The 27,731-nt window shown below is 44.8% G+C and overlaps 1 protein-coding gene across 1 annotated transcript in view; it reads left to right on the top strand.

Moving 5' to 3' along the window:
* Positions 1 to 27,731, top strand: part of PCDH15 (protocadherin related 15) — a 633,545-nt gene that overhangs the window by 560,871 nt on the left and 44,943 nt on the right. Inside the window, exons 27-29 of the mRNA XM_077784512.1 lie at positions 9,756 to 9,865; positions 11,079 to 11,219; positions 19,684 to 19,811. Of these exons, the coding sequence (XP_077640638.1) occupies positions 9,756 to 9,865; positions 11,079 to 11,219; positions 19,684 to 19,811 (379 nt within the window). The remainder of the gene's footprint in view (positions 1 to 9,755; positions 9,866 to 11,078; positions 11,220 to 19,683; positions 19,812 to 27,731) is intronic.

The raw sequence follows: 27,731 nt of genomic DNA, 5'->3' as shown, positions 1-27,731 counted from the left end.
ATATTGAACAGCAAAGGGCAGCTGAGGGCTCTGAGATCCAGCAAATATAGAATGGAGCAGTTAATTTACAGTAAGTGAGGGATAAAATATAGTTCCTTCCTAATGACAGTGAGAGATCCCCCTAAAATCCATCAGAGGGGATCTTCTGCATCCTTGGCCTCTCTGGAGGGGACTGGCAAGAGAAAGCCAGGTGGGATTTGGGATGTTTCTCATCCCCTCTCTCTGAGATGTTTCATCCCTCTGAGAAGCAGAGTGGCAGCAGAGCAATCTTCTCACTCTCTTCAGCTTCCTGGAAAAAGCTTGGAGCTGGGGGGGTCAGGCTCTGCTGCCAGGGAACAGGGACAGGACAAGGGGAAACGGCCTCAAGCTGGGCCAGGGGAGGCTCAGCTGGGACAGCAGCAGGAATTTCTCCATGGAAAGGCTGCTCAGGCCTTGGCAGGGCTGCCCAGGGAGCTTTGGAGTGCCCATTTGGAAGATGTCACACAGGTGTGGATGTGGCACTTGGGGACGTGGTTAGTGGGGAACAGGGTTCCCAGCTGGACACGATGGCCTTTGAGGGCTTTTCCAACCCTAATGACTCTGTGGTCAGCCCTGCATGGTCCCAGGGCTCCAGATGGGTCTTCCCTCCCTGTGGAGCCCAGGAGCTGAGCTGCAGTGGCAGGGTGGGTGTTTGTCTGTCCTTGCCATGGATGTTAAGGATGACTCAGAATGAGCTGATGGCAGCAGTGCCTGGCAAACAAAGTGTTTGCCAAGCCAGGCATTGTTCCACAAAAACACACTGCAGAGAAAAGAGGCAAAAATCCCAACAAATCAAAGTGCTGGGGCGTGTGGACATTTTGTTGGAGATGGCTGGGCCACCTCAGAGCCCAGCTGACCTTTGGTGCCAGGGAAGGACATGGCTGATGCTGCTTTTGTCACATCTCCCTCAGGGTGTTGGCTGTCAGTCAGATTCCAGGGGTTTTCTACAGAACTGGTGGAAGACACGGACATGTCCAGTGTCTTCAGCCTGTGTGACAGCCTGGAGAGTGGGCTGGGGGGACAAGGGAGGTTTTCTACATCCCTACCCCAAACAGAGCAAGACAATTCACACACTTAATTAAAGGTTTTTGATGCTGGCTTTGATCTCATCCTGCTTTGTGTGAGCAAAATGGTCTCTGAATAAAGAACCTTGGAATTCCAGAGTGGTTGGGGCTGGGAGGGACCTTAAAGTTCATCTCATTCCACCCCTGCCATGAGCAGGGACACCTTCCACTGTCCCAGGTTGCTCCAAGCCCTGTCCAGCATCCCTTGGATACTTCCAGCCACAGCTCCTCTAGACAACCAAAAAAAGAAGGCTAAAACCCAATAAACCAAATAAATCAATTTTTTGAGGAAATAAAATCTGCCATACAGAGCCCCTTTACCAAGTTCTTCTTTCTTTTGTCCTGACTTGACTCAGATCACCTCTGGATCAAGGATTTAATCCAGAAGTTTCCATTACTTCACAACAACTTATGGCAGCATTTCCATTTCTTAATTAACAGATATTAATTAGTAGCACTATGAAACAGTGGAGACCAGATGTAACTGGAACCTCAGATGAATATAAAGAGGTATTTTTAGCAAGCCTGTCCTCTTTATGAGCACGTCCTCAATTTAAAAGAGTAAAAGTTGAAAGGGATTTGGGGTGTTTTTGGTGTTGTGTTAATTAATAAATTCCACATCCTCTGCAAGGGGAAGGTCATTGCTCGTAGCTGGAGCAGGGAATGGAATGGGAACCAGGAGCAGCATCATTGCTTCCTAATTAGTGCCTGTGGGCACATTAACCAGGTGTTCAGTCATTCCAGAACAGGAAAAATGGGGAATTTTGCAAACTTACAGCTTCTGTTAGTGTTGCATTACAGCTCCCCAGCCTGTCAGAAAAGATGTGTCCAGTTGCCCAGCAATCTGAAGTTTTATGGGGAAATCTGGGAAGCTGTGATTTCCAGACTGTACCTCGATGTCAATGTAGTGTGGCATTTTATTTAATTTTATTTCCCTCCCAGCACCAACACTGCTGTGGAAATGTGTTCTGCCTAAAAAGGGAGATCTGGGGACATGTGGAGCTCGCTCTCCCTCGGTGGAAGAGCCGTCATAATGTTTTCCACCCAATTAAATCCTTAAATATTGGACTCCAACACCATCCAAGCAAAAGGATTTCACAAAACACAATCATGGAGTCAATTATTCCAAGAGATTTTCCCCAGTTCTCTGATTTCCTGCTGTTCACTCAGTTTTCCTCGTTGGGAAACAGGGAATGGGGAACCCTGCACAGTGACAGTGAGGGTAGGGGGTGGCATGCCATGGTTGGAATCTGTAGTTTGGTGCTTCCTTCAGAAAGGTGGGAAGAGCATCCACAGCGCTCTGGGTCAGAGCTCAGGAACTGGAAAGAGTGGTCCTGTCCCAACACAGGGACCCCTTTGGGTGTTCCATGGTTCTCAATATCTGGGGATGGCTGAGGCCTTGATGAATCAGAGAATTCCAGAATGGTTTTGGCTGGAAGGGGACTTTAAATCCCACCCAGTGCCAACCCTGCCATGGGCAGGGACACCTTCCACTGTCCCAGGCTGCTCCAAGCCCATCCAGCCTGGCCTTGGACACTTCCAGGATATCAATTCTGCCTTAGATGCTTTTCCATCAGCTGCTCCTGAGCTGCATTTCTTTAAACCTCTGTTCACTGAAGTTTCCCTTTTCCCCTCCTAGTAGAGCTCCTTGGGATTTTCCACTGTTAGGGATCATTTTTCCCCTCAGGAATTATTTTCCCTTTCTTGTCAGAGTCCACAGAGTGTTACTTTTTTCCCTCAAAAGTGTTTTGTCCCTCAAGATGTTTTGTTTAATGCTGGTCAATTTAGAGCATCCATTTGGATCATCCTTTTCCCAGCATATCCAGGTCCTACCACTGCTTTTCCCAGCTTTCCTAGGATGAAATTTACATTTTATTAAGGGAAGACTACAGGAAACCTTCTAGTTGCAGCATTTTTGAGATGTGGGGGTAAAAGCAGTCGATGTTTTGCTCACACTTAAGCTGGAGCTTCCAATGTACATTTGGAATTTGCATCTCATATCAGTGGCAGCTTGGATTCAGGAAAATGTGTGTGATTTTCCCTTTGGAATCACAGCTTTAGAGTGATTTTATGCTGATATTTTATTGGGTTTGTAATAAAAACTTAGCAAATGTGGTTATAAAGTTACACTATATTATTTCTATAGCAGGTACTGAAGCAGGATTTGCCATGGAAGAATTGGGGAGTGAGTTACCAGGTGATTACAGGAGAAGGATCCTTTTCCCCCTACTTTTCCTTGTGTTAGTAGTGCTGATTGCATTTTATTAAAATCCTATGCTTCTTTATACCAAGTGAAAAGGAAACTAGAATTTTAGGAATTATTTTTTGATGAAATGTTCTGGTGGGATGTTTCCTGGAGAGGAGGAAAGCACAGGGAGCCAGATCCCAGCAGGGAAGCTGTGCTTGGAAAGGCTGTGGGCCAGACCTCCCAATACCACGTTAATGAAATGTAGGAATAAATCACTCTGGGGGTGTGCATATGGAACTGGAATTATCCATCATTTTAGTATTAAACCCCACTAGCATCCAGCAGTATGTTTTCCTTCTAATCATGTTATTCTTGGAATTTATCCCATCAGTTTGGCCAATCCAAGTGTGTGACTGTGACCCACGTTGGGCTTGATGGACATTTCCCCCCCACACTTTTTTTATTGTTGTTTCTGCAGAATCCAGCCAGGAATATTACTGCCTTCATGGCCTCAGGTTTAATTTGGGAAGGTTGGAGGGATAACATGGGCACAGAGAGGTCAGGAGAGCAAAACCTGACATTTGGGTTAAAATACAATAGGTTAAGACAGGATCGCTGGGGCAATGTCCAGACTCCCTTGTCATTTGTTTTGGAGATAAATACCATGGGAAGGTCAGAATGCCTCCAAGAAATTTGGGAATCGAGACAGAAAGGCAGGATATCAAGTCCAGGAAGGAATATGTGACACTCTGAAGATAAACTGCCCACTAAATACGTCTAATTGAGACAAAAATATTCTTTTCTGTGGGAATCCAGTGCTTCCCTCTGGCTGCCCTGGAACGTCTGGGACCCTGGCAGGGGTCAGGAACCCCCCTGGACAGAGCCCCCAGAGACACTGTCTGTGATCTCTGGCCATGGAAAAGGTTTTCAATCTCACAGGATCAATTACCAGCTCTGAGTGTTTGATATAAGTAATAATTAAGTGTGGCACGGGTGCAAAAGTCAAATTTTAGGATTCTAGATTAGGGGTCCAAAGGGGACAAGATGGAGGAAATTGGGTGTGTCTTGTACTTTTTCTCCTTCTTCATGCCCTCCATGTTTCACTGTGGTGTTGGCATTTTTCTGTTGGTTTAGGCTGGGGACACACTGTCCAACATAGGTGACAGATATTGGCACGTTATTGTAAATCCAGCCCAGGGAGTTTCTGGTATTTAATGTTTGTAACATCCCACTGAGGGCAGAGCCCCACACGCTGCCCTGCAGGACAGAGCTGGGCAGGGCAGCAGAACATGTGAGAGATAAACAGAATAAACAACCTGGAAACAAGCACAGACCAATTCTGGCTTCTGCTTTGGCAGCGGGGCAGAGAGACAGAGACTTTATACAATCTGGAGATCATCAATACCATGGATTCTGACACTTTCCCAGAAAAAAAAAAACATTGTTGGGACAAGCTATTCAGGTAGCTACTAGGAGACCAAAACCACGATAAATTGATGGATTATTGCTCTAAAACATGTATAAAACTTGATAAAATGATAATATATTGCTCTAAAATGTTTCAAGGTCTATCTTTTATTGAGCAAGCACAGGAAGCCAGGGTAATTTTTATGTGGTGGTGAAAGGATTAAAAGAAATGCCATAGGGAACATGGAATCCCAGACTGGTTTGGGTTGGAAGTGACCTTAAAGCCCATCCAGTGCCACCCCTGCCATGGCAGAGACACCTTCCACTGTCCCAGGCTGCTCCAAGCCCTGTCCAACCTGGCCTTGGGCACTGCCAGGGATCCAGGGGCAGCCACAGCTGCTCTGGCCCTCTCACCACCCTAAGAATAAAATTACCCTCAATGTTAATCAAGTTAAGGTGAGAAATTTAATTAAACAGCACCAAAAAATAATTTCTAAGGGCTTTTTATGGAGTTCCATAAATTAAAATATAAAGATATAAAAGTATTTTGTATTATAATAGTCTATATAAATAGATATAAAATATAAAGTCCACAAAGTAGAAGCAACTGAAGTTGCTCATATGGAGTCCATTCACATCCCACTATTAAGTTTCAGCTCTAAACCAATTTTCCAAATTATTATTGGTTTTGCTGGCTTGAAATTTAATTTTTTATTAAATCTCACATTCATGCTTTTGGAGATAGACAAGTTTCATGGTGAATTTAAAGCATATTGGCTATCAGGCAAATTGAAAAAGGGCTGGGAGTGATGTGTTTAGCATGGGAAAAAGGAGAAGCAGAAAAGTAGAGAGGAAAAGTTAAAATTTCACTTGGACACTTCCAGTAGTTGTGCCTTTCAATGTATTTGAGACATGTACGGTCTCCCTTTCCCACTCTGATCAAGACACAGATAATTAAGATATATCAAATTCAGTGATTTTTTTTTATTGTATTTATTTTCAGTATTTTTGTGCACAAATAATGCCTTTATTTTAATCCTGTTCTTTTTTGTGGTTGCTTTGTTTATTTTCTAAGGGACAAGCATATTTTGTGGTTTCATACTCAGAGAAATCAACAAGGTCTCTCCTGGTCTGCATCCCATCCTGGATGCTCCCAAGATATCATCTATTATTCCTGTGGAAAAGCTAAAATGAACCAAAGGGCAGAAATGCCACATTGCCGTGATGGTCCTGGAAAAAAATTACCATGGAAATGGATGAAAGAGATTAAAGTTGTCATGGTCAAAGGGTGCTGGTGTGGAGAAGAGAAGGTTAAAACTCTGGAAAAGGCAGAGGTGGAGGGGATTAAAGTGGGTGTTAATTGTGGTTTATCCCTAAATTTTGTGAGATGCAGGTGAATTATCATTTATTGCAAGGGATATTGTCACATCCAGGGATGGGATGGATGTGGATCCTGGGCATGTGAGTCTTGGGAAGAAATCAGAAATCACAGGTTTGAGAAGGTGGGAAGCTCAGAAATTCAGAAAGGAAGCATTTCATTGAAAATGTTTCAAATATCTCAAAGTAATTCCAGGGAAGGGAAGGGAGCTGGGAAGGGGCTGGAGCCCCAGGAGCGGCTGAGGGAGCTGGGAAGGGGCTCAGCCTGGAGCAAAGGAGGCTCAGGGGGGACCTTGTGGCTCTGCACAGCTCCTGCCAGGAGGGGACAGCCAGGGGGGGTCGGGCTCTGCTGCCAGGGAACAGGGACAGGACAAGGGGAAACGGCCTCAAGCTGGGCCAGGGGAGGCTCAGCTGGGACAGCAGCAGGAATTTCTCCATGGAAAGGCTGCTCAGGCCTTGGCAGGGCTGCCCAGGGAGCTTTGGGGTGCCCATCCCTAGAGGTCTTCCATAAACTGTGTGGACGTGGCACCTGGGGACGTGGTTAGTGGGGAGCAGGGTGGTGCTGGCTGATGGTTGGACTTGATGATCTTGGAGGTCTTTTCCATCCTTGACAGCTCTGGTTCCATGGAGTCAGCACTGGGCTGGGAGGCAGAGACACACCTGGGTGACACTGACACACCAACCCCACCCAGGTGACAGTGACACATCAGTCCTGCCTGGGTGACAGTGACAAACCAACCCCTTCACCCTCCCTGCCCTCCAGTGGTGTTGAGCTCACAAAAATTCCCTTCCACTCCCATGGGAGTTTTCTAATCCTTTTCTGGGTGGCTTGGGCTGGATTCTCCTGCTTTCCTCTTCCCACAAAAATTCAAGCTTTCATCATCCAGTGGTGCAAAATTAAGGCATAAACCCCCTTTGCCTGTGCCCTAACACACCCCTCGAATAATATGTCAGGAAAAAAAAGCATCATTTTCCATATTAGCCATTCAAACATTGGAAAATAAGGAATTTATTCCCTTAGGTTCTTAGATCTGGAAGCACAGGATAAAGAGCAGGATATAGGAAGTTGGAGGCTCATCTTTTACTGCTTTGTTTCTGGGTGTTTTACTGCAGCTGATGCTACTCCTTTTGTTCCCAATCCCTGGAATTAAAGGAAGGGAATGAAATAATTGCAATTACCATGGGGAGTGCTGTTCTTCCCCCTCCCTCCAGAGCAACACAAAACCTCTCACTAATTATTATTGATTTGTCAATCCATTGGATGTAGCACTGGCACAGGGAGCTATAAGGTCATTCCCACTGCAAAAATATCCTGGAATTATGCTGGGAATGAAATGTAGGGCTTTTGTAACACTCCCCCACCTTTAGAACACAAAGAAAACATCATCTATAATGCAGTATAAAAAGGGGCATTTTCCTCTCTGACCTCATCAAAAGAACTTCAGCTTTACATGCTTCCAGCTTTGGCAGTTTTTTCCCCCTTCTTTCCCTGTCTTTTCCTGCCTTTTGGCATCTTTTTAATCCCTAAGATTAGCATTTGCATTGGTAAAATGCACATTAAAAAGCTTTTAATAGCAATGAAAAGAGGTTTTAGAGCTTAATAAATTAAGGAACAGCAAGGAACTTTATTCCAACCACTGACAAAGAAGAGTGGAATCAGAGGGGTCTGCTCCATGCATGTGGGTTTGAGCAAAAGGGGATTTTTCCATCAGTGGAAAAAAGAGGAGAGCACTGTTATGTCCATGATCCAAAACTTAATTCCAAATATTCATTATCTCTAAATTTTTCCAGGAAGTTCAAAGCAATATTGATTCCAAAGGAAATGTTTGTAAGGTAGACTGCAAGAGAAGATTGGCCACTTCTTGGTGGGAAAAGTTTGGGTTCAGTAGTTGGGATTGTTTCCTGGGGTTCTGTGGAGTTGAGATGGAGACAACACAAAGCAACACATTCCATTTTCAGAAGGCTTCAAACTGGTTTATTACAGCCTGCATGCTTTTTATACATTCTTACCAAACTCAGAAGTTTACACTTTAGTTATGAGAGACAAAGTGCTCATTGGAATAGGCAGCTGCAGGTTTCTCTTATTTATCCTCTTTCTTTCTTGATTTCTATGTCAACAACTTCGATAGAAAATTCTCTTGGGGGCAAACATGATCCTCTTATTAAACTTCTCTCTGGCTCACAGAAGTCACTGTAAAACCTCTTCCACAGGGTTCCAATTTTCATATAATCATGGAATATCCTGAGTTGTAATGGACAGACAAGGATCACTGATCCCAGCTCCTGGCCCTGCCCAGGCACCCCAACAATCCCACCAAGTCCCTGAGAGCTCCTGGAGCAGCCTCAGGGCCGTGCCCATTCCCTGCCCTTAGAATGGGAAAATGTGGTGTGGGGTGGAGGATTTGAAAACCACCTGAAAGATGAAAGGGGAAAGTCATAAAATAATTCATGGAATCACAGAATTATTTAGGCCTGAAAAGACCCCGGGACCATCAAATCAAACTGTGCCCCCAGCACTGCTAGGGCCACCACTAGACCTTGTCCCCAGGTGCCACTTGGTCTTCCAAGTACCTCCATGATATTCCCTGCAAAGAAACAGCTGTAGATTCTGTCCAGAACTTTGAAGATCAATGTACAACTGATCTTCAAACTTAAGAGCTTCTCTGAGCAGATCCTCATCTGGTGTTTATTTTGTTATCTATTGAATGAGTGTAATTTTTAAAAATTGAAAATATCTGCATAATACATTTAAAAAAAACCCATCTACATTCATAAAAATTCCTTTTAAACTTATTTTGAAGAGTTTGAAGCATGAATTCAACCACTGCTTGCCATGAGGAAAATCTGAGTAGGAGGATTTGAGATGATCTCAAGCCTCTCGCTTCTTGTTGAAATTGTTTGGATTGCTGATTTGAAGACATCAGCACAGAGTCATGGAATGGTTTGGGTGGGAAGGGCCTCAAAGCCCATCCAGTGCCACCCCTGCCATGGGCAGGGACACATTCCATGCCAGGCTGCTCCAAGCCCTGTCCAACCTGGCCTTGGACACTTCCAGGCATCCAGGGGCAGCCCCAGCTTCTCTGGGCACCCAGTGCCAGGGCCTGCCACCCTTGCAGTGGTTGGGTAGTCTTGGGTTGCAGTTCATTTCTTGAAAAGCATCTTGGGTTTTGGTACCAAAATGTGTTGGCATGAAAATTTTTGGATCTTTGTGAAGAGTGGAAATTCCTGTACAGGTGATGCTAAAGTGATTCCTCTTTAAGGTGTGGAATTTTACCCATGAATGAATTGTCCTGGGTCATTTGCTGACAGATTACTGAGCTTTCTTAGTAGTCATGAATATATTCAAGATCTATTATAAGAGAGATCTATATATATAAAAAGTATATCTAGAAAATACCTATTTTGACTTTTACTTCCAATTTATCAGGCTATGGTGGTTCTTGTTTCTCCTCATTATTCCCTGCTTTCCCACTTCTCAGTTCCAAGAATTATTACATCTTTACATTGCCACCTCTTGTCTATTGGACTTCTCAGTGACTTTTGCACTCTCAAAGGTTAAACATTTTCCTTATGAATATGATTTCCCCTAATAAAAAATCCTGTGGCAGCCTAACAAGTGGAGGACATACTAACCTGAGGGATAAGTGTTAATAACCTGCTGTTCAGCAGTGTAAGACAAATCCTTCTGTCCCACTCTGCAGGCCTCCCCCAGTGAGTGAAAGTGCCCCGAAGGGAACCGTGGTCACCGTTGTCACCGCAGCCGCCTTGAACCAGACAGTCGTGTACTCCATTGTGTCTGGGAATGAAGAGGGTAAGTGTAAGAATATTAATATTACTATTAATATTAGTATTTCAGTCTCATGGTTATGGGGAACCAGAGCTCTGCAAGAAATTGTGGAGAAGCAAAGCTGCTGAGGTGAATCACAGGATCATTAAGGCTGGAGAAGAACTCTCAGATCATCGAGGTGAAATCCCACCTCATCTAGACAAGCAAGAGGGAATTCCAGGGCTGGAAGGGACCTACAAGAAACCTGGAGAGGGACTTTTTACAAAGAACAGGATAAGGGGGGAATGGCTTAAGGCTGGAACAGAGAAGTTTAGATGGGATATTGGGAATTAGGAATTATTCCCTGGTAAGGTGGGCAGGCCATGGCACAGCATGCCCAGCAAAGCTGTGGCTGCCCCTAGATCCCTGGCAGTGCCCAAGGCCAGGTTGGACTTTGGGGCTTGGAGCAGCCTGGAATGGTGGGAGGTGTCCCTGCCCATGCCAGGAGTAGCCCTGGATGAGCTTTAAGGTCCCTTCCCACCCAAACCATTCTATGATTCTGTAACTAACATTATCAAGCCTTTGGAGATAAGCTAAAGATCAGATTGATCAGCCAAATCACAATAAAATAATTCTCACTGATGTGCAAATTCCCATGGATAGCGTGAGTCTATGGCACATCAAAATAAAAACATAAATAGCTTTGATGGAGTTTACTTGCTTAAAAATCTGGTTTAAGGGATTATAGGCTTGGCCATGCTGTAAGAAATATTGTATTAGAGCCTGATATCCAAACAAAACATCCTGCTGGGACACTCTCTGTGATCCACCTGCGCATCTTGACAAAATAACACAGAATTACTGGGAGGGATGTAAGAATTTCCCATCCCATCCTCCCTTTTGTGAGAGTGGGCTCTGTCTTGTCCCATCTTTCCACTTGTACTCAAGTCCTGTGCAGGGAGATGTACTTCCCCGATCCTTTGGGTTCCTTTCAGCTCAGGATATTTCATGATTCTGTGACTCTGGGTTGCTTATTCCAGTAGCAGGGCAGATCAAGCCACTCTGCTGTTTAAAAATATCTTCAAAGATGAGCTATGTGGGGTTTTGCAAGCCTGAGGGAGGGAGGGAGGGGGGCAGGGAGGGAATGGCTTGCTTGGCAGTGTCAGAGAATTGTGTTATCCCCAAAATAAAACCCTTGGGCATTGAAAATCCCTGTTTATGCACCTCATAAAATTCCTGTGTTTTTGTTGGCTTCCAGATGTGTTTGCCATTAACAACAGAACAGGAGTGATCTCTGTGAAAAAGCCTCTGGACTATGAACGTGTCCAAAGCTACGAGCTCCGAGTGCAGGCAGACTCCCTGCAGGTGGTGAGGTCCAACCTGCGTGTCCCCTCCAAAAGTAAGCATCAAAAATCTTTCCTTTGCCATCATTTCCACACAGATGTTGCTGGTGTTTGCTGAGAAGGCTGAAACTGCTCTCCAGTGACCTTGGTGTGTTTTAGGGGGGTGATGGTGATGATGGGATCACAGTCCATGGTGCATTTTTGGATCTCTCAGCCTGACTTGCCCAGAGAAGCTGTGGCTGCCCCTGGATCCCTGGAAGTGGCAATGCCAGGCTGGATGGGGCTTGGAGCAGCCTGGGATAGTGTTAGGTGTCCCTGCCCATGGCAGGGGCGGCACTAGATGGGTTTTGAGATCCCTTGCAACCTGAACCACTCTGGGATTCTGGGATTCTGTGTTAGTTGAAGGTGCTCAAATATTTGGGAACATGCCATAAATATTGGGGATGGCCTGAGACACTGTAGAGGGGTGGCAGTTCCAATACCTTCACCAGGGTTTCTGTCCAATGCTACCCACAGAATGAGCATTGGAGTTTGGGATTTTGAGCCTGGATTATGCTGGGTATTTCTTACTCCTTGAGTAAGAATTGAGTGTGTGAAGTGTGACACATCAGGGTTAATCAGTGGTCAGGAGCTTGGCTTTGTTAAGAGCAAGGTGAGATCCTGTGCAGGTTTAGCCACCATCAAAGATGTACCTGCCAGAGGACAGATAGGCAGAGCTGCCTGCTTCTCCCTGTGCCTGGGAGAAATCCAGGTAAGGTTATATCCATAAAAATACAGCCAAGGAATACCCAGCAAGCAGATCAGGCTTCCATGCAGCACACAGCCTTCTCCAAACCTTCCTGACATGTCTGAAGACACGAGGCAGTCAGCAGGTCCTTCCCTCCATTCCCTCTTCTGACTCACACTCGGCACTAGAGCAGCTCTCCCAACTGAGCAGCAGTTCCAAAAAAGTGATGGCTGAATTACTTTATTCAGGAATGCTTGATAATGACTGGGGTTTGACTTCAGGCCAGCTTAAACAAGCTGTGTGCCTTTGGACAAGTACACAACACATATATTCCTTAGAATATACACTCTGTGGCAGGTACATTCTTCTCTCTCTCAGGATTTTTTTCATAGAGGAGCACAGAGAGAAGAAAGAGAAAACAATTTCCATTTCTACTCCTTGTTTTTCCCATGTGGAATGTGTTTGGAGACTTGTTTACCTGGAGTGAGTGCTTGGTTGGATTCTGGTGAGGATTGTTTGAGCCTGATGGCCAATCCAACCCACCTGGGGCTGGACTCCAGTGAGAAGGTCACGAGTTGTGAGTTAGATACGGTAGTTAGAAAAAGTAGGTTTGTAGTTTTAGTATCTCCTTTAAGTAGTATATTAATGTATTATAGTATAGTTACAATAAAGAAATCATTCAGCCTTCTGGAGTCAGACCTCATCGTTTCTTCCCACTAGGGTCACCTGCATTTACAATATACTGTGCTACAGGGATGGCTAAAGAATTTGATAAATATACATATTTAAAATATTATAGTAGTGTCTGGCCAGCTGAATCACTTACAGCTTCATAATGGAGATCTCTTGATCTTTGGGTTTGATTCCTGCATTTATAGAATGAATTCCTTTCCATTTTCTTGGCACTCCATTTATTTTTAAGGAATTCTAATCAGGTTAAACACTACTTCTGAGTTTCAGGGCACTGAATTGATGAACCACAATGGGAGGAGATGGGGTATGATTAACACATCACTGTGGGCTTTGCTAAGGTTGAAGTGAAGAACCACTTTGGAACTGGGTGACTTAGAATGCACAGCCCTAGGACTATGCAGCACTGAATTATTACAGAGCTGTGACACCCAGTGGCAGTGACCTGCTGCCAGTTCTGGTCTTGGACACCCCTGAATCAATGGAATTTCTGAAATTTGTGGGTGACCTACTCTGGAGCTGCAGGGATTTCTGGGTCCCACACTTCAAGACACACATTGAGCATGTCCAGGGAAGGGAGCTGGGGAAGGGGCTGGAGCCCCAGGAGCAGCTGAGGGAGCTGGGAAGGGGCTCAGCCTGGAGCAAAGGAGGCTCAGGGGGGACCTTGTGGCTCTGCACAGCTCCTGCCAGGAGGGGACAGCCAGGGGGGTCGGGCTCTGCTGCCAGGGAACAGGGACAGGACAAGGGGAAACGGCCTCAAGCTGGGCCAGGGGAGGCTCAGCTGGGACAGCAGCAGGAATTTCTCCATGGAAAGGCTGCTCAGGCCTTGGCAGGGCTGCCCAGGGAGCTTTGGGGTGCCCATCCCTGGAGGTGTCCCAGGAAGGGCTGGAGGTGGCACTCAGTGCTCTGGGCTGGGGACAAGGTGGGCACTGGGGACAGCTGGGACTCCATGGGCTGGCAGGGATTTGCCAGCCTCAGATCCTGGGATTCTGTGAATAACAGAGCCCTGACAAATTGCTCAGCCACACACAGGGCTGAATGTCACAAAGCTCAGAAGCTGGGTACCAAATTGTTTTCAGTCATGGTATTATAGGAAATAATTATAGAGAAGTAGGAGCTGGAGGTTTCATCTGTGCAGGGGAAAAGTGAAAGTGCATTCAGTGTAACTGAGCTTGTCATTCAGTGATGGTGCCAGGTGAGAGCATGGCAATAACTGAATAAATATATGAGGAGAGAAAGTAAATTGAGACATCCTTTTTGGAGTATGAGAACATCAAATTGGTGACTTAAACTGGGGGTTTCATAGATGATGCTAAATCATGCAAAGTCACATTCTTGTTTTCAGCAGAGTCCAAGTCATTAAAGGAGTTAGTTTAACTGAAACGTCATGATATGAAATTGCTGTGTTGTTTTACTTAATTTGAGTGGAAGGTGATCTAGGTTGGGTGATGAGGATGCGTTAAAAAGCTTGGAGTTCTTGAGGATTCTGATGATGCTGAGCCCTGAAGGACCTTCAGTATTAATGGAGTTTGGACAGTGCTCTCTGGCACAGGGTGGGATTTTTGGGGCTGTCCTGTGCAGGGCCAGGAGCTGGACTTGATGCTCCTTGGGGCAAGAAGGTAAGGAGCAGGAGGGACAGAAGTGGAAGCAGAGGGAGCAGCAAAGAGAAAGTGCTGCCTCAATAAAGGGACAAAGAACATTGGAGCAGGAGGGACAAGGAGGGACAATGAGAGGCTTTTACCTCTGAGTTCAGCCTTGTCCCAGTTGTAGAACCAAAGCATTGGTGGGCATGTCCAGAGAAGCTGGGGCTGCCCCTGGATCCCTGGAATTGTCCAAGACCAAGTTGGACAGAGCTTGGAGCACCCTGGGATAGCGGAAGGTGTCCCTGCCCATGGCAGGGGTGGGTCTTGATGGGCTTTAAGGTCCCTTCCAACTCAAACCATGCTGGGATTCTGTGATTTCACATTCCTAGAGGTACAAAGATAATTACAGAACCCCATGGTGGCTTTTCCTGTATTTAAGAGGAATTAATTGACTGGGTGACAAGATGGAGATTGGTCACAGGTCATACTCTGTGATCTTGGAGGTCCTTTCCAACCTGGATGTTTCTATGACAGGACCGTGTTAGAATGGTTTTTATCAATTTGAAAACAAAATCACCCTTCCATTAATTATTTCCATGTTTTATCCCGTCAGGTAGAACTATTTGTTACCTTTGGCACCCCTAGGGCTGGTACAAAGGCACTGTCCTGACTCTGCTGAACCCAGCTGTGAGCAGGGCTTTGCTCTGGGGGTTGGGGGCAAGACAACAGTCCTGTCTCCTTCAGTTTTTGCTTTCCTAAACCCACAGAACCCCTTGGGAATAAAGTGGAAATGGGAGTTTTGCAACTAAAATTCTGCAGCTGCTCCGCAGTAATTGGGAATGATGATTCCACTACGTTAAATATGAGCATGAATTCTGTGTCCCTGTGGTGTTGATGTAACAGTAAAACAGCCTTATGTTTTTAGTTGCAAAAGTTGGTGCTGGCGGTGCTTTCTGAGTTGGCTGCTCTGGCAGCTCCCAAATCCATGAGTTGTGACAGATGGACTCAATGCAAGCAGAGCCTGGAGAGCTGATCCTGCTGCCTCACAGCTCTGGGGGAGCTCAGGACAAACTTCCAATTTCTTTGAGCAGCAAAGCAGTGCATTTTAGAGAGGCTGCACAAAACCTGATCTCCCACTCAGGTCATTATTTGTTAGAAAATGAGGTTTTATATGGATTTAAATCAGACGTTGGGTCTGTTCTGCTCCAAGCATGTTGCTGTTTGCTTCTTTTTGCACTCTCTCGAGCAGGGACAGCACATGGTGATCTTCTTCAGGCTTTATGGGCTCATTTAGATCTAAATGCCACTGAAAATATTCAGTGCTGATTCCTACTTGGTTCTGCCAAATGCAGGAATGTGAGCTGGAGCCCAGCTGCAGTTCAGCACAGCTCACCTGGCAAAGCACAGAGCCTGCTCCACGCACTTGTAAGGCAAGAGTAAAGCAAAGTGCTCCCAAACCCTGGCAAATTACAATTCTCCCTCCCAGCTGGAGTCAGATGAACTTTGGAAAGGTTCTTTGAAATCTGCTGTCGCCTCCTGCAGAATTGCTTTTGGAGATGCAGGGATTTATGTGAGAATTATCTGTGCCTGAAGAGCAGCTGTATCCATGCCTGGGTTGGGATGTTGCAGAAGGCAAGTGCAGTGCTGCTGGTGAAAGCACTGAGTAAAACTCACCTGGGAACACTCAAAGCATCCTTGATGCTGTCCCAGTGCCCAAAAATCATTGCTTTAGTTCAGCTTCATTTCTGCAGCCTGGCAAGTAATTACGGGCTCACATGGATCTGGCACAGTTTTAGATGGGGAGACTGGAAAAGAGCTTTTAACAAGGATGCTTGGGAAAAAAAGTTGCGGGAATTAAATGCTGGTACACCCTGGTGATGCAGGAGTTTTCGTTGGGCTTGTTTTCTGTGTTACTTACTCATGGTCTACTCATTTTAGGTGTTTCAGAGGTTCCTCAGCTTTGCATTAGAGCAGCTTTCAAGGTGTTTTCACTCCCCTTAAACAAACCACAGAAGCTGAAAGTTCCAAAAGTCTTGGCAGTGATTATTTAGCTGGTTCCTATAAGCTGAGGATGACTTAGAAGAAGCTGCAGTTCTATATTTCCTGTGCACTGCAGCTCATTTTCACAGGGCTGGAGAGAAAATGGACCTTGTAGGAGACTGAGGTGCCACTGAAATAAATTTTCTTGGCTCTTTTTGGTCACCTTGGCACCTTTTTGGCACCTGCTTTGGCCAGGGAAAAATGCTTTTAGTTCTTTCACCTGGCTAGCTCCTTAAGCAGCATAGTCATAAGGTTTTATATCTGGATTCTGGGAGGTCTCACAAGAATTACCACCAAGGAGTAAATCCTACTTTCAACTCCTGGAATCCATGAAGATAAAAAATAACTGGAGCTGGATCCCAGACTTAGAACACCAAAGATGGGAGGTTTTACATACATGGGTGTACAAATTTTCCCTCTTGAAGGTGAATGTGAATACTGACAGCCTGCAATGATCACCGTCCTCACAAAGAGTGTTCACGCCACACCCAGCATTCAGAAAAGCAGTTAAAATTTTGGAATATGAAGGAAAAAGGAGTCTAATGACAGAGTATAGCCCAGACACTCTAAGAGTGCACTTCATTGGTGGTCTTTTCCATCAGGCTGGGGGCTGGGGGTGCAGGAGTGATGGATTTGGGAGCACTAGAGCCCCTGCGCAGGGAATATTCCTGACTCAAGCAGAGGGAAAAATTCCCAATGGGAAAGGGCCTGGCAAGATCTTCCCACATAGCACAGCTGCTGCTGAGGGATTTTAGTGAGAATTCCACTGTGAGGGTAAGGCAACTTCTGTAGCTGGTGGAGAGCCCTTTCCTCCAGCCAGCTGTGGAATTGGATCCAAAGGTGGGATAGGGAGGAGCTCACAGATGCCACATTCCACTCCATCTGCTAGAATGAAGGACTGTGCCCAGAAATCAGGCAGAAAGCTGAAATGCAGGTAGATATTCAATGGTGACAGTCCTAATGTTGGCCTGTGGATATGCAGGGTATTTAATTAGCTTTGTGCTTAATGTAATAACTTCCATTTCTCCATTCTCAAAGCACTCACCCTTTGCTAAACAAATCAGCATTTTGGCAGCTCAGAGAACTGCCAGCAAATTAAACAAATGGAGAGCTGAGCAAATTGCATGGCAAACTTTGCACAAGGCTCAGCCACCTCACCCAAAGTGACATGACAAAAGTGAGCAATATGCAAATGATGTTTAATTTGAATTAGAGAGAACCAGTGCAGGTGAGCCAGCACCTGATCCCACCTGCATGAATAAAATCAGGATCTTCCGTCCAGCACCAAACAGGTGGCAGCCAGTAATAGCACTGGTTATAGGCTCAGCAGGGCAAGGGCACTTCCACACATAATCCTGCTTTTAATGCCACCTTCTTCCCTAAAAGGTGGAGCTGCAGTGGGAAAGTCTGCCTGGGAAGCTCATTTTCCTACCACAGTTTGATATGGAAGCCAGAGACATTTAGGATCTGGTTTAAGACAGAGATTTGACAATTAATGTAATTCCCTTTCCTTTATTTCTTTTCTTTTATTCCCACTTTTCTCTGCACTGAAGAACCCCACAAAAAGGCTGAGGCTGGAGGAGCAGAGTGGGCAGCTGGTGGCACCTCCCTGCTCCAGCAGGGCCATCCCAGAGCCCAGGGCACAGCATTGTGTGCACACAGCTCTGCCCCAGCCCCAGGGAGGAGAGCCCCCAGGCTCTGTGCACAATGTGCTCAGGGCTGGCACTGCCCAGGGAAGAAGTTGTGCCTCCTGTGCAGGGGGAATTGCTGGGGCTCCTCTCCAGCCTGAGCAGCCCCAGCTCCCTCAGCCTGTCCTGGGCACCCCGATGCTCCAGGCCCTTGCTCAGCTCCAGCAGCTCCTGGCCCTGCTGTGCTGAGGCTCCAGAGCTGGACACAGCACCCAGAGGTGCCTCCAGGGCTGTCCCCGGGCCAGGATCCCTCCCTGACCCGCTGCCAGAGCTCCTCTGCTGCCCCAGCTCCCAGTGCCCTCCTTGGCCCGGGAACAGCTCGGTGTCCCCCGGGAGCCTCTGGTGCTTCCGGGACAGCATTTTAAATATTTGGTGTTTTTTTCAGATTTCACTTTCATTTATGAAGCCATCATTTGTTTCCCATCAGCTGGACCAGCAGATAGGCAGAATATGGCTTTGGGCATGTCAGAAATAGTCTGTGGTTTGATGTTTTCCTCGCCTAAACGGACAGCTCTTAAGCCTTTTCTAAAGAGCCTGCATTGTATGTATAACTCAGATCAGTGGCACCTGTGAAACACTAAAATTATCCTGGCACTGAAAGGAGCTGGGAAGACCAGCTCAGAAAGGAGGCAATTTATCACTTGCAAATGTGGTTTTAATGAACTGGATATCATCATTTCCAGCAATCTTTCTGGATGATACGATTCTGAAAGAGGGAAGCAGATGTTGGTGGAGATTACTGCACAGTGGAATCTGTTTGGCAACAGCTCCATGGTTTTTGCTGGATGTTTTTCCCCTTGCAGAAGGATGGAGAAGTTTATTGCTCAATGGGCTGGAGCAGGAACTCTTTAATAAAACCAAATTAACAATGAGGTTTTGTATTGAACCTCTGGTGGTTTGTGTTGAACCTCTCAGGTGAGGCAACACTGGTGGAGGTCCCCTGGGCCAGGCCAGGTTTGGGAGGAGAACAGGCTTGGGGATGCTTTCAATTAACACAGGAAATTAATTAAGTGTTGAGGCTGCTGAGTCAGGACTTTGTGTGACCATTCATGAGTTTACAGGCACCAGGACTGAATCAGCCTAATGATTTGCATGGTATTAGGAATAATTAAAATAGCAAGGTGCAGAGCTGCTGTTAATGAGCTCTTTGTGACACCTCTTCCTTACCTCCTTGTGACACCTGTGGGTATTTAATGGGATCAAAAACCTTGGAATTCAGGTGTGATATGGATCCCTAAATGGAGCTGGGGAAAGGGCTGGAGCCCCAGGAGCAGCTGAGGGAGCTGGGAAGGGGCTCAGCCTGGAGCAAAGGAGGCTCAGGGGGGACCTTGTGGCTCTGCACAGCTCCTGCCAGGAGGGGACAGCCAGGGGGGGTCGGGCTCTGCTGCCAGGGAACAGGGACAGGACAAGGGGAAACGGCCTCAAGCTGGGCCAGGGGAGGCTCAGCTGGGACAGCAGCAGGAATTTCTCCATGGAAAGGCTGCTCAGGCCTTGGCAGGGCTGCCCAGGGAGCTTTGGAGTGCCCATCCCTGGAGGTGTCCCAGGAATGGCTGGAGGTGGCACTCAGTGCACTGGGCACAGCTGGGACTCCATGGGCTGGCAGGGATTTGCCAGCCTCATTGACCCTGGAATTATCCAATTTTAGCATTCTTTGCAGTCTTAGGGATTTATTTTTAGTTTATTATCCCTACACTCATTCTATATGATCTCCCTGAGCTGTAAATGCATAAATGCTAGGAGATGTTACAAATATTACAAAATATCTGTTTTCCCTTTTCCTTCCCTCTTTTAGGTAATACAGCCAAGGTCTTTATTGAGGTGAAGGATGAAAATGACCATGCTCCTGTTTTTACAAAGAAAATGTACATTGGAGGGGTGTCTGAAGATGCTAGAATGTTTTCTTCTGTGCTTAAAGTGAAGGTAAGGCTGACGTTTTTGTTATAACCTTCACTTACAGGGGAAATATTTGTTCTCACTGGTTTGATTTTCTACAGGAAATGTTGAAATTTGCATCTTCTAAAGCTGCTTGATGATTGATGTAGGCACAAGGATGATTTTGAGTTAAAACCCAGCTTTTGTTTGTACTCAATTTTAGGTGCTCGTGTCTCATGCCAGTTTGTAGCTCTCATGTTAGGTCTCTTAATATTTAAATATTAATATTTGGTTTATGTTCAATGCCAGTTTTCACCTGAAGTTCTTTGTGTTTTGGCAGTACCTAGGTTTTAAAGGTGAAATCCAACAACTTTAGGTCTGCAATGGGAGGAAACTGGGCATAAAATTGACCATCGACAGGGTTGGGTTTTTTTTGTTGTTTTTTGGGGTTTTTTTTTGTTTGTTTGTTTGTTTTTAAGAGAGAGAAAATTAATGGAAATATAATATACAGATTGCAACTTGCATCAGATATTAATAGCCAAGAGTAAAAACTCTCTTTTTTTCAATAAAACAAATGATGTGTTTAGAGCACCAGGAATGATAAAAGGGTCAGAGCTTAATAAAGTTGTTCTAGCTGGGATTTTTTTTTTGTTGGTTTCATGAGAGTCCTTCCCAAAATAAGCCTGGAAATGGCAGAGAAGTGGGGAACTGGGAAGCTTCTACTTCATTAAAATTAGGAGTCCAAAAATGGTGGCAAATCTAAGAATTGTGGCAAATCCATGAACTTCAGGAATCAAATCCATGAACTTTAGAACTCCTGAAAAATCACTGAATCATTAAGATTGAAAAAGACTTTTAAGACCCTCAAGTCCTTCTCCCAGCACCACTGTGGTCACCACCAAAAATGTCCCCAAGCACCACTTCCACACATTTTGGGACACTTCCAGGGATGGTGACTCCACCACTGACCTGATCAATGCTTAACCATCATTTCTATGAAGAAATCCTTCCAATTATTCAATCCAAACCTCCTCTGGAACAAGTCAAGGCCGTTTCCTCTCCTCCTGTCACTTGACTCATCCCCACTTGGCTCCATCCTCCTTCCAGGGAATTGTGGAGAGCGGATAACAGGACAGAGGCACTGGAGTAGATAAAAAATTCTGAAAGGCAAAGTAATTTAGGGAAAGGAACATTTTGTTCCATCTGAAAGCAAATGAAACATGAGGCACAAATGTCAAATCACATTTGGAGTCGTCCCACAAAATGAGGACAGGCTGTGAAATCCTTCCTGGTTTTCCAAGAGGATTTCTTAGGCACAGGTATTTGTCTGTCAGTCAAGGGGATAAGAAATGGGTGGAGAAAAGCTAAGGGAAATTTGGGGGTGACAAAAATCTGCTTTTGCCCTTTAGAAACATATGACTCAAAACAGGTATCAGTCCACAAAAGAGGAGCAAAAAGAAATGTCAATTTTGTGTCTTTAAGCTTTTTCTGTTCCAATCCTCCCTGGTTTTGCTGGTACAAAATGGAATGAGGCCTAAGCCAGGAGCTGGTATTAGTGGATCGCGTTAAACGTAATTGTGTGTTTAGTGAAAGTAAAATTAGAAATAATTAAGAAATGCTCTTGTTGCAGAGGATCAGGCAGAATTTATTGTTGTAGCACCGAGCATCTGCAGCAGTCAGTGTTCGTTACCTTTTTTCCTGGCCTTTAGAAAGCAAAAGTAATTGCTCTGTTAGTTAAACACAATCCCCATTCCAGCCTGGTTTAAGAATAATTAATCAAATGAATGTCTCTTCTTGAGGAGTAGAATGAAATGAGCAACTCTCCAAGTTGAAATTTAGGAGAACATTAATAAAGTACACACAGAGCTTGCACTGTAGAAATTATTCAGGTTTGGATTCCAGGGGGAAATATAGGTTCTTAGGAGGTGTTTTTAATGCATTTGCTTTCATCTTGTACTTTCATTGACAGTTGCTCAGTTTCTTTCACATCATATGAGCGATTTTGAGAAGTGATTTTCTCAGTATCTTCTTATTATTGCTGGCACTGACAGCAGCCTTGATGAGCCTCATATGTGGGGTATTGGAATCACAGAATCCCAGAAGGGTTTGGGTGGGAGGGGACCTTAAAGCCCACCCAGTGCCACCCCTGCCATGGGCAGGGACACCTTCCACTGTCCCAGGCTGCTCCAAGCCCTGTCCAGCCTGGCCTTGGGCACTGCCAGGGATCCAGGGGCAGCCACAGCTGCTCTGGGCACCCTTTGCCAGGGCCTGCCCACCCTCCCAGGGAACAATCCCTTCCCAAAATCCCATCCAGCCCTGCCCTCTGGCACTGGGAAGCCATTCCCTGTTTCCTGTCCCTCCATCCCTTGTCCCCAGTCCCTCTCCAGCTCTCCTGGAGCTCCTTTAGGCTCTGGAAAGGGCTCTAAAATCTTCCCAGGGCTTCTCTTGTCTAGGCTTTCCCAGCATTTCAAATGGCCCTATACAAAACTGCAATTTCCAAAAACAATCCCAAAATCCTGCAGTTAAGTTCTTCTTTAACAGGACATAATAACTTACGGGGATAATTAAGGACTGTGGTCTTTAATTATTAATACAGTAGTTGATGTAGATCAATTTTGGATCAATTGATCACAAATGCGCCACTAAACACTCAGATGCTCACCTTTGGCTGCCTCTGTCTTGAACAAAATTTCACAAATAATAAAAACAATCACTAAAAATAAATTAAGTTAAAAAAAATAGGGAGAGAAGAAAACTACTCCTGAGTCCATAATCTTCCACACAAATTTCATTTAGTAACAAATAGACCAAAAAAAATGTTGGATAAAAACTTCTCTCATCATCCAAACAGTTGATATGTACCAAGACTAATCCTATGGAGTTTCTCCCAACTCTCTAAGGTCAGTGGGTTTTCTGCCAGAAGCATCCTCTTAAACACATTCATTTGAGTATAAAAGCCTTTTAGATGAGGATAATGAGCTGCTTTACTCCAGATTCATAGCAAGATTCCTTTAAGTAGATGAAAAGGACACTTAAGCTTAGCAGAATACCACAAATCATTCTCCAAAAGTCATTTTTAATCAGAATTAATTTGGGGGAGTGATAAACCACATGAATTATTCTCTGTGGGTCCGACTGGATTACAAGTAGTGGCCTCTGAAACCTGGGAGTTACTGACGCTCCAAGAAAAAAAAAAAGTATATATTTAAATAAAATGGCAATTTTTAGCAAAGGATTTGCTCCTGGCTGCTTGAATTCTCTTTCTCTGCAATTCCCATTTTTTACCCAGAATTTCCAATGTATCTGAGAGCCCATTCCCTTAATTAAAGACCTTTTTGTGGTTTTCATTAGGAATATACTAATTAAAGCCAGATGCAGCATGCGTAGCCTCTAATTATTAATTCTGTGCCTTGATCTTTGCTTTGTGTTTCCTTGTGTTAGAATTATTTTGTTTTACACTGGTATTTTCATGGAACTCCTGTTGTTCCCCCTCAGAATTCCAACTGGGCTTCCTTGAGCCCCAGACACAATATTTTTAATCTGCTCCAGGATACAAGCCCACAAAAGAATCTTTAGGGAAATTACCAGCAGGAATTGGCTTTTCCCTATAATAGAATGTTATTAGCTCTTGCTTTTTAAATATTAGCAGTATTAACCTCTGCTTTTCTTCCTTTATTTATTAAATTATTGAATTATTACAGATTTAAATGAGGAAATATCAGAGGTCCCAATTCTAGTGAAAAAACAGAATTGTCTGAATTCCTGATCAGTTTATAAAGGTGGTTTTGTCCTGAAAATGTTTGCAGGGAAAGAATCTTGCCTAAATAATGCCAGTGAATCCAAGGCTCTGGAATTGGCTGTATTTGATGGAAATGCTTTGATTCTTACAATATTTTCATTCTAGCCTTTTCCTATGCTCATTGACCCTTTCTGACCAGATTTTTTCATGGACCTTTATCCTTTATTCCCTTTTATATCCTTTATTGAATATTGAATATGCTTAAAATATCTCAACAGAAGAGAGTAAAATTAACCAAAGCCATTTTAGGCTGCAGGTTCTGGCCCTGAGGACACACAGGGGAGCAGGAATTCCTCTTTTCTTCACCTAAAAATCATCTTAGAGATCCCACAATGAGCTAAAACAATGGACAAAACAAACATCAAAATACCTGGATAAGGAGAGAATACCAAAATTGTTTTTTTTTTCCACAGATCTGTTATTAAATATATTTTTTTTTCTATCTGTGCCTATAACCTGTAGATTTCTTTTGATATTTCCTTTTTCTTGGGATGAAAAGGGAATCTTCAGAGTGGCAAGTTCTGGAATTCCAGAGATTCCACCTTGGGCACCCAGGAGAGTTTTCAGGATATCATTTTCAGGAGGCTCATCCCTCCTTTGGCTGTTGCACAACTCATGCACAAAACTCAACTGCTTTGCGAGTCACAACCTTTTCTTCCTTAAAATGTGATTTATGGATCCCAGAGTAGAGAGAAATGATTCTTGGTAGGAGTAAAAATCTCCCCTGAAAGTCCATTGCAGTGACAACATTGCAGCCTCGAGCTGCTGGAACATCTGGCCCCCAAAAAAGCTGTGTGCCCTGCTCAGATAAATATTATGCCAGCCATTTTTCCTTCAAAAATTATATTCCTGCTTTTTATGTTGGTTTCCTAAACTTTTTACTCTAAGATCTCTTACTTTCCGATTATTTTCCTCTGGCAAAATCAGAGCATTCCTTACCCTTTGGGATTTTTTTTCCCATGTAATTGAAGATTATTCCAATTACTTTGTTTTATGAGGGCATTTTGAAGACTGTTGGTCCTGCATGTGCCTTTCTGAGTAAAGGTTTCTAGGGGAGCTGAGAGTGGGGAGTGTGCCTGGATCTTTCCCATCCCATGGAGGAAATCCACGTGTGTGGCCTTTACTTCCTCTCACACACACACAAAGTTATTCTATCAAGCACTAACTGCTATTGGCCAAAGAAAAATGACAGTAAAATCCATTTTTCCAATTATTTGTTTCAAAACCCAGCTTTGGGAACCCCTCTTATTTAATACCTTTTCCCATGAGACAGCCTGCCAAAAGAAATCCCTGTTTCCTTTGGCATCTGGGAGGTTTTTAAGCACCACTGGGGGACAAAATGAGCAATTCCCATTCACCTGATTTCTTCCTACCCATGTTTCTTATAAAATTTTTGGTATACTGGGAGTGAGCTGGGCAGTGATCAGTATCAGTGATGTAGTGATATATAAATTCAAAGCAATAGGAATATAAAAATCAATATTAATGAATGTATGAAAATAACCATTAATATACTATTATATAGATCTATTGATATATTAGATGTTGATGTATTATATATGGTATATTTTATGTTAAATATAAATTGAATATGAATATAATTTTTTTTTAAAGTCAAGGGTAAAAATTCCTGAGGCAGCCAATGGCAAACCAAGGTGAGGAGCAGGAGGTCCAAAGGGCTTGAACCAGATGAGGGTGGAAAAGAGCATGCAAGTGAAGAAATACAGGAAATAAAGGAAAATTGCAATGACTCCCTCAAATTTCCAGGCTTAGGTGTCTGTAGAACACTCAGTGAAACCTCCCCTAAAGCAGACCAGTGGCAGCTGTGCTGTTAGAACTGGAAATCTGCAACAATCTGGAAATTCCTACCAGCAAAAACGGTCTGGTTCTAAAAGCTGCTTTATGTGCCAGCCACTGATTGGGAACATTGAAGCTGCCATCTGCTAGGAAGGGGGAAAAATCCCTTCAGCAGCCCAATCCCAATCCTGCTATTTTCCATGCCCTGTTAGCAGCCTCAGGCTTGTGGTTAAGGGTGACCCTGTGAGGCAGGTGGGAAACATTTCAAATTAACCACTGCATTTCACTCTGAGCAGCAAATCTGGATTTAGCTCAGGCTGATAATGCAAAAAACTGGGATCATCAATGATTATGCAGCTTCAGGAGTTACTGATAATTTTTATGCTCATCCCAAACATGCCACTGGTGATTTTTGGTGGCAGGGTCAGAGTGCTGCTGTCACACTGAGTGAGGTTTACCAGCCTCCCTGGGTGTCCTGCCATCGAGCTGTGCTTGTGCAGTCACATGGAGCCAGAGATTAATTAATTTAGGCTTTAAAGGCATCATTTGTTGGGCCTTCTTGCAAAGGAGAGAAAAAGAAAGGGTTGATCACTGAGAGAACGGAATGGTTAGGGTTGGAAGGGACCTCAAATCCCACCCAGTGCCACCCCTGCCATGGGCAGGCACACCTTCCACTGTCCCAGGCTGCTCCGAGTCCTAAAGTCCAACCCAGGGATCCAGGGCCAGCTCCAGCAGGCACAGGGCCTCATCTCCCTCTGAGTAAAAATACCCTCAGTGCTTTTGTGCTGGGATCAGGGAGCACCCCAGGAGTTGTGCCTCATCCCCCTCTGTGGGAGGGGATGGGAAAGGGCTGGAGGCAGCAGCAGCAATCCTGACCCAACTCCCTTTGTGTGGGGACACCTACACTCAATCACAGGAGGCTGGAATTTGTCCTGGTAATTCCTGAGATCATCCATATTTATCAGCCCTCAATCACAGCAGGATTTAGGAGACATCTGTATTTCTTGTGCAGAACAAAAGGCAGATATGCTGTTGGAATATTAAGATTAAGTGCAGCTCTTTCTCTTCTTTGACAGTCATAATGCAACTCTTGAGATGTCATAGATCTCTTCCTAATGAAGTGTCAAAAATATTTACCTTCAGGACAAATTACAGGAATAGCAAACATCCTTCCTAGGATTAGAGAAGTTTGGGATATTCCTGGGAGCAGCTCACAAGCTCTCTCTGCTGGTCCTGCCAAGCCCAGTGTCCTTAGGTTGAGTCCAAAAGCAGAGAAAGAGGGGAATGTAAACAACAAAGTTAAATATTTGAAGGTGGAATCTGATCATTTTTCTGGCCTGTTTGGCACCTGTTTGCTCATCTTTCTAGATGTGGAAAGAGTCTGAGTTGTGATGATGCTGAGGCTGCTGATGGCTCTGGGGCTGCACTCAGCTCTCCGAATTGGTGACAATTAACTCAGAGCCTGTCCACCAGCTTGAGGCACCTGAACTCTGCAGGACTTTACAAGCTGTGAGCTTCAAATGTCAAAAGGCCTCTTTCACTGCAGTTTAATGCCTTAAACTCAGCTGCAAGACTTAAACATCTCATTAGTGCTGAGCTCCAGTGCCTTGAGCTTTGTGCAGAAGGCCTGACTTCATTTAATGCCTGTGCCTGCAGCATCAATACTTTAATTTGGATCCAAATTTTGTTTGTTTTTAGTCACACACGTCTCCAGGCATGAAATGCTGAAGGTGAAATTGATTTCTGGTGTCATTGAAAACAGTGACTATTAAAAGTTGTAGCTTTTATTGAGAGAGAATTTGCCAATATTAAAAATGTGATGGGCTTCTGACCCAGATGAACCAACCTCATAAATCCATTTTAACAAAGAAATTGGCTTTTTATTGGAAGGGCATCATGCTCCTCTCCAGGGCACCTCTAGGGAGCTTTAGACTTCACTGGGCACTCTGTGGGAAACCTGGCTCACTCATGGATGTCCCTAAGGAGCTGGATCAGACACTGCTCCTGTGACTGCTGCCAGGTCCCTCATGTGCCATGTGGGAGTGCAGGAATTCTGTTTTTCTTCCCCACCCAGCTGCATTACCAACATGTAAAGCTGAGTGTGGATAAACCAGAGGGTTTGTCCAAGCAGGACTTTTCTGGATTGGTCATGGCTTTATCTTGAGCTGTGTTGTATGAGCTGAACTTACCTTGGAATTCCAGAAGGGTTTGGATTGGAAGGGACATTAAATCCCATCCAATCCCACCCCTGCCATGGGCAGGGACACCTTCCACTGTCCCAGGCTGCTCCAAGCCCTGTCCAACCTGGCCTTGGGCACTGCCAGGGATCCAGGGGCAGCCACAGCTGCTCTGGGCACCCTGTGCCAGGGCCT

This window comes from Lonchura striata, chromosome 7 (assembly GCF_046129695.1).
Source record: "Lonchura striata isolate bLonStr1 chromosome 7, bLonStr1.mat, whole genome shotgun sequence".
NCBI lineage: Eukaryota > Metazoa > Chordata > Aves > Passeriformes > Estrildidae > Lonchura > Lonchura striata.
This window is presented reverse-complemented; position numbering and strand designations above follow the sequence as displayed.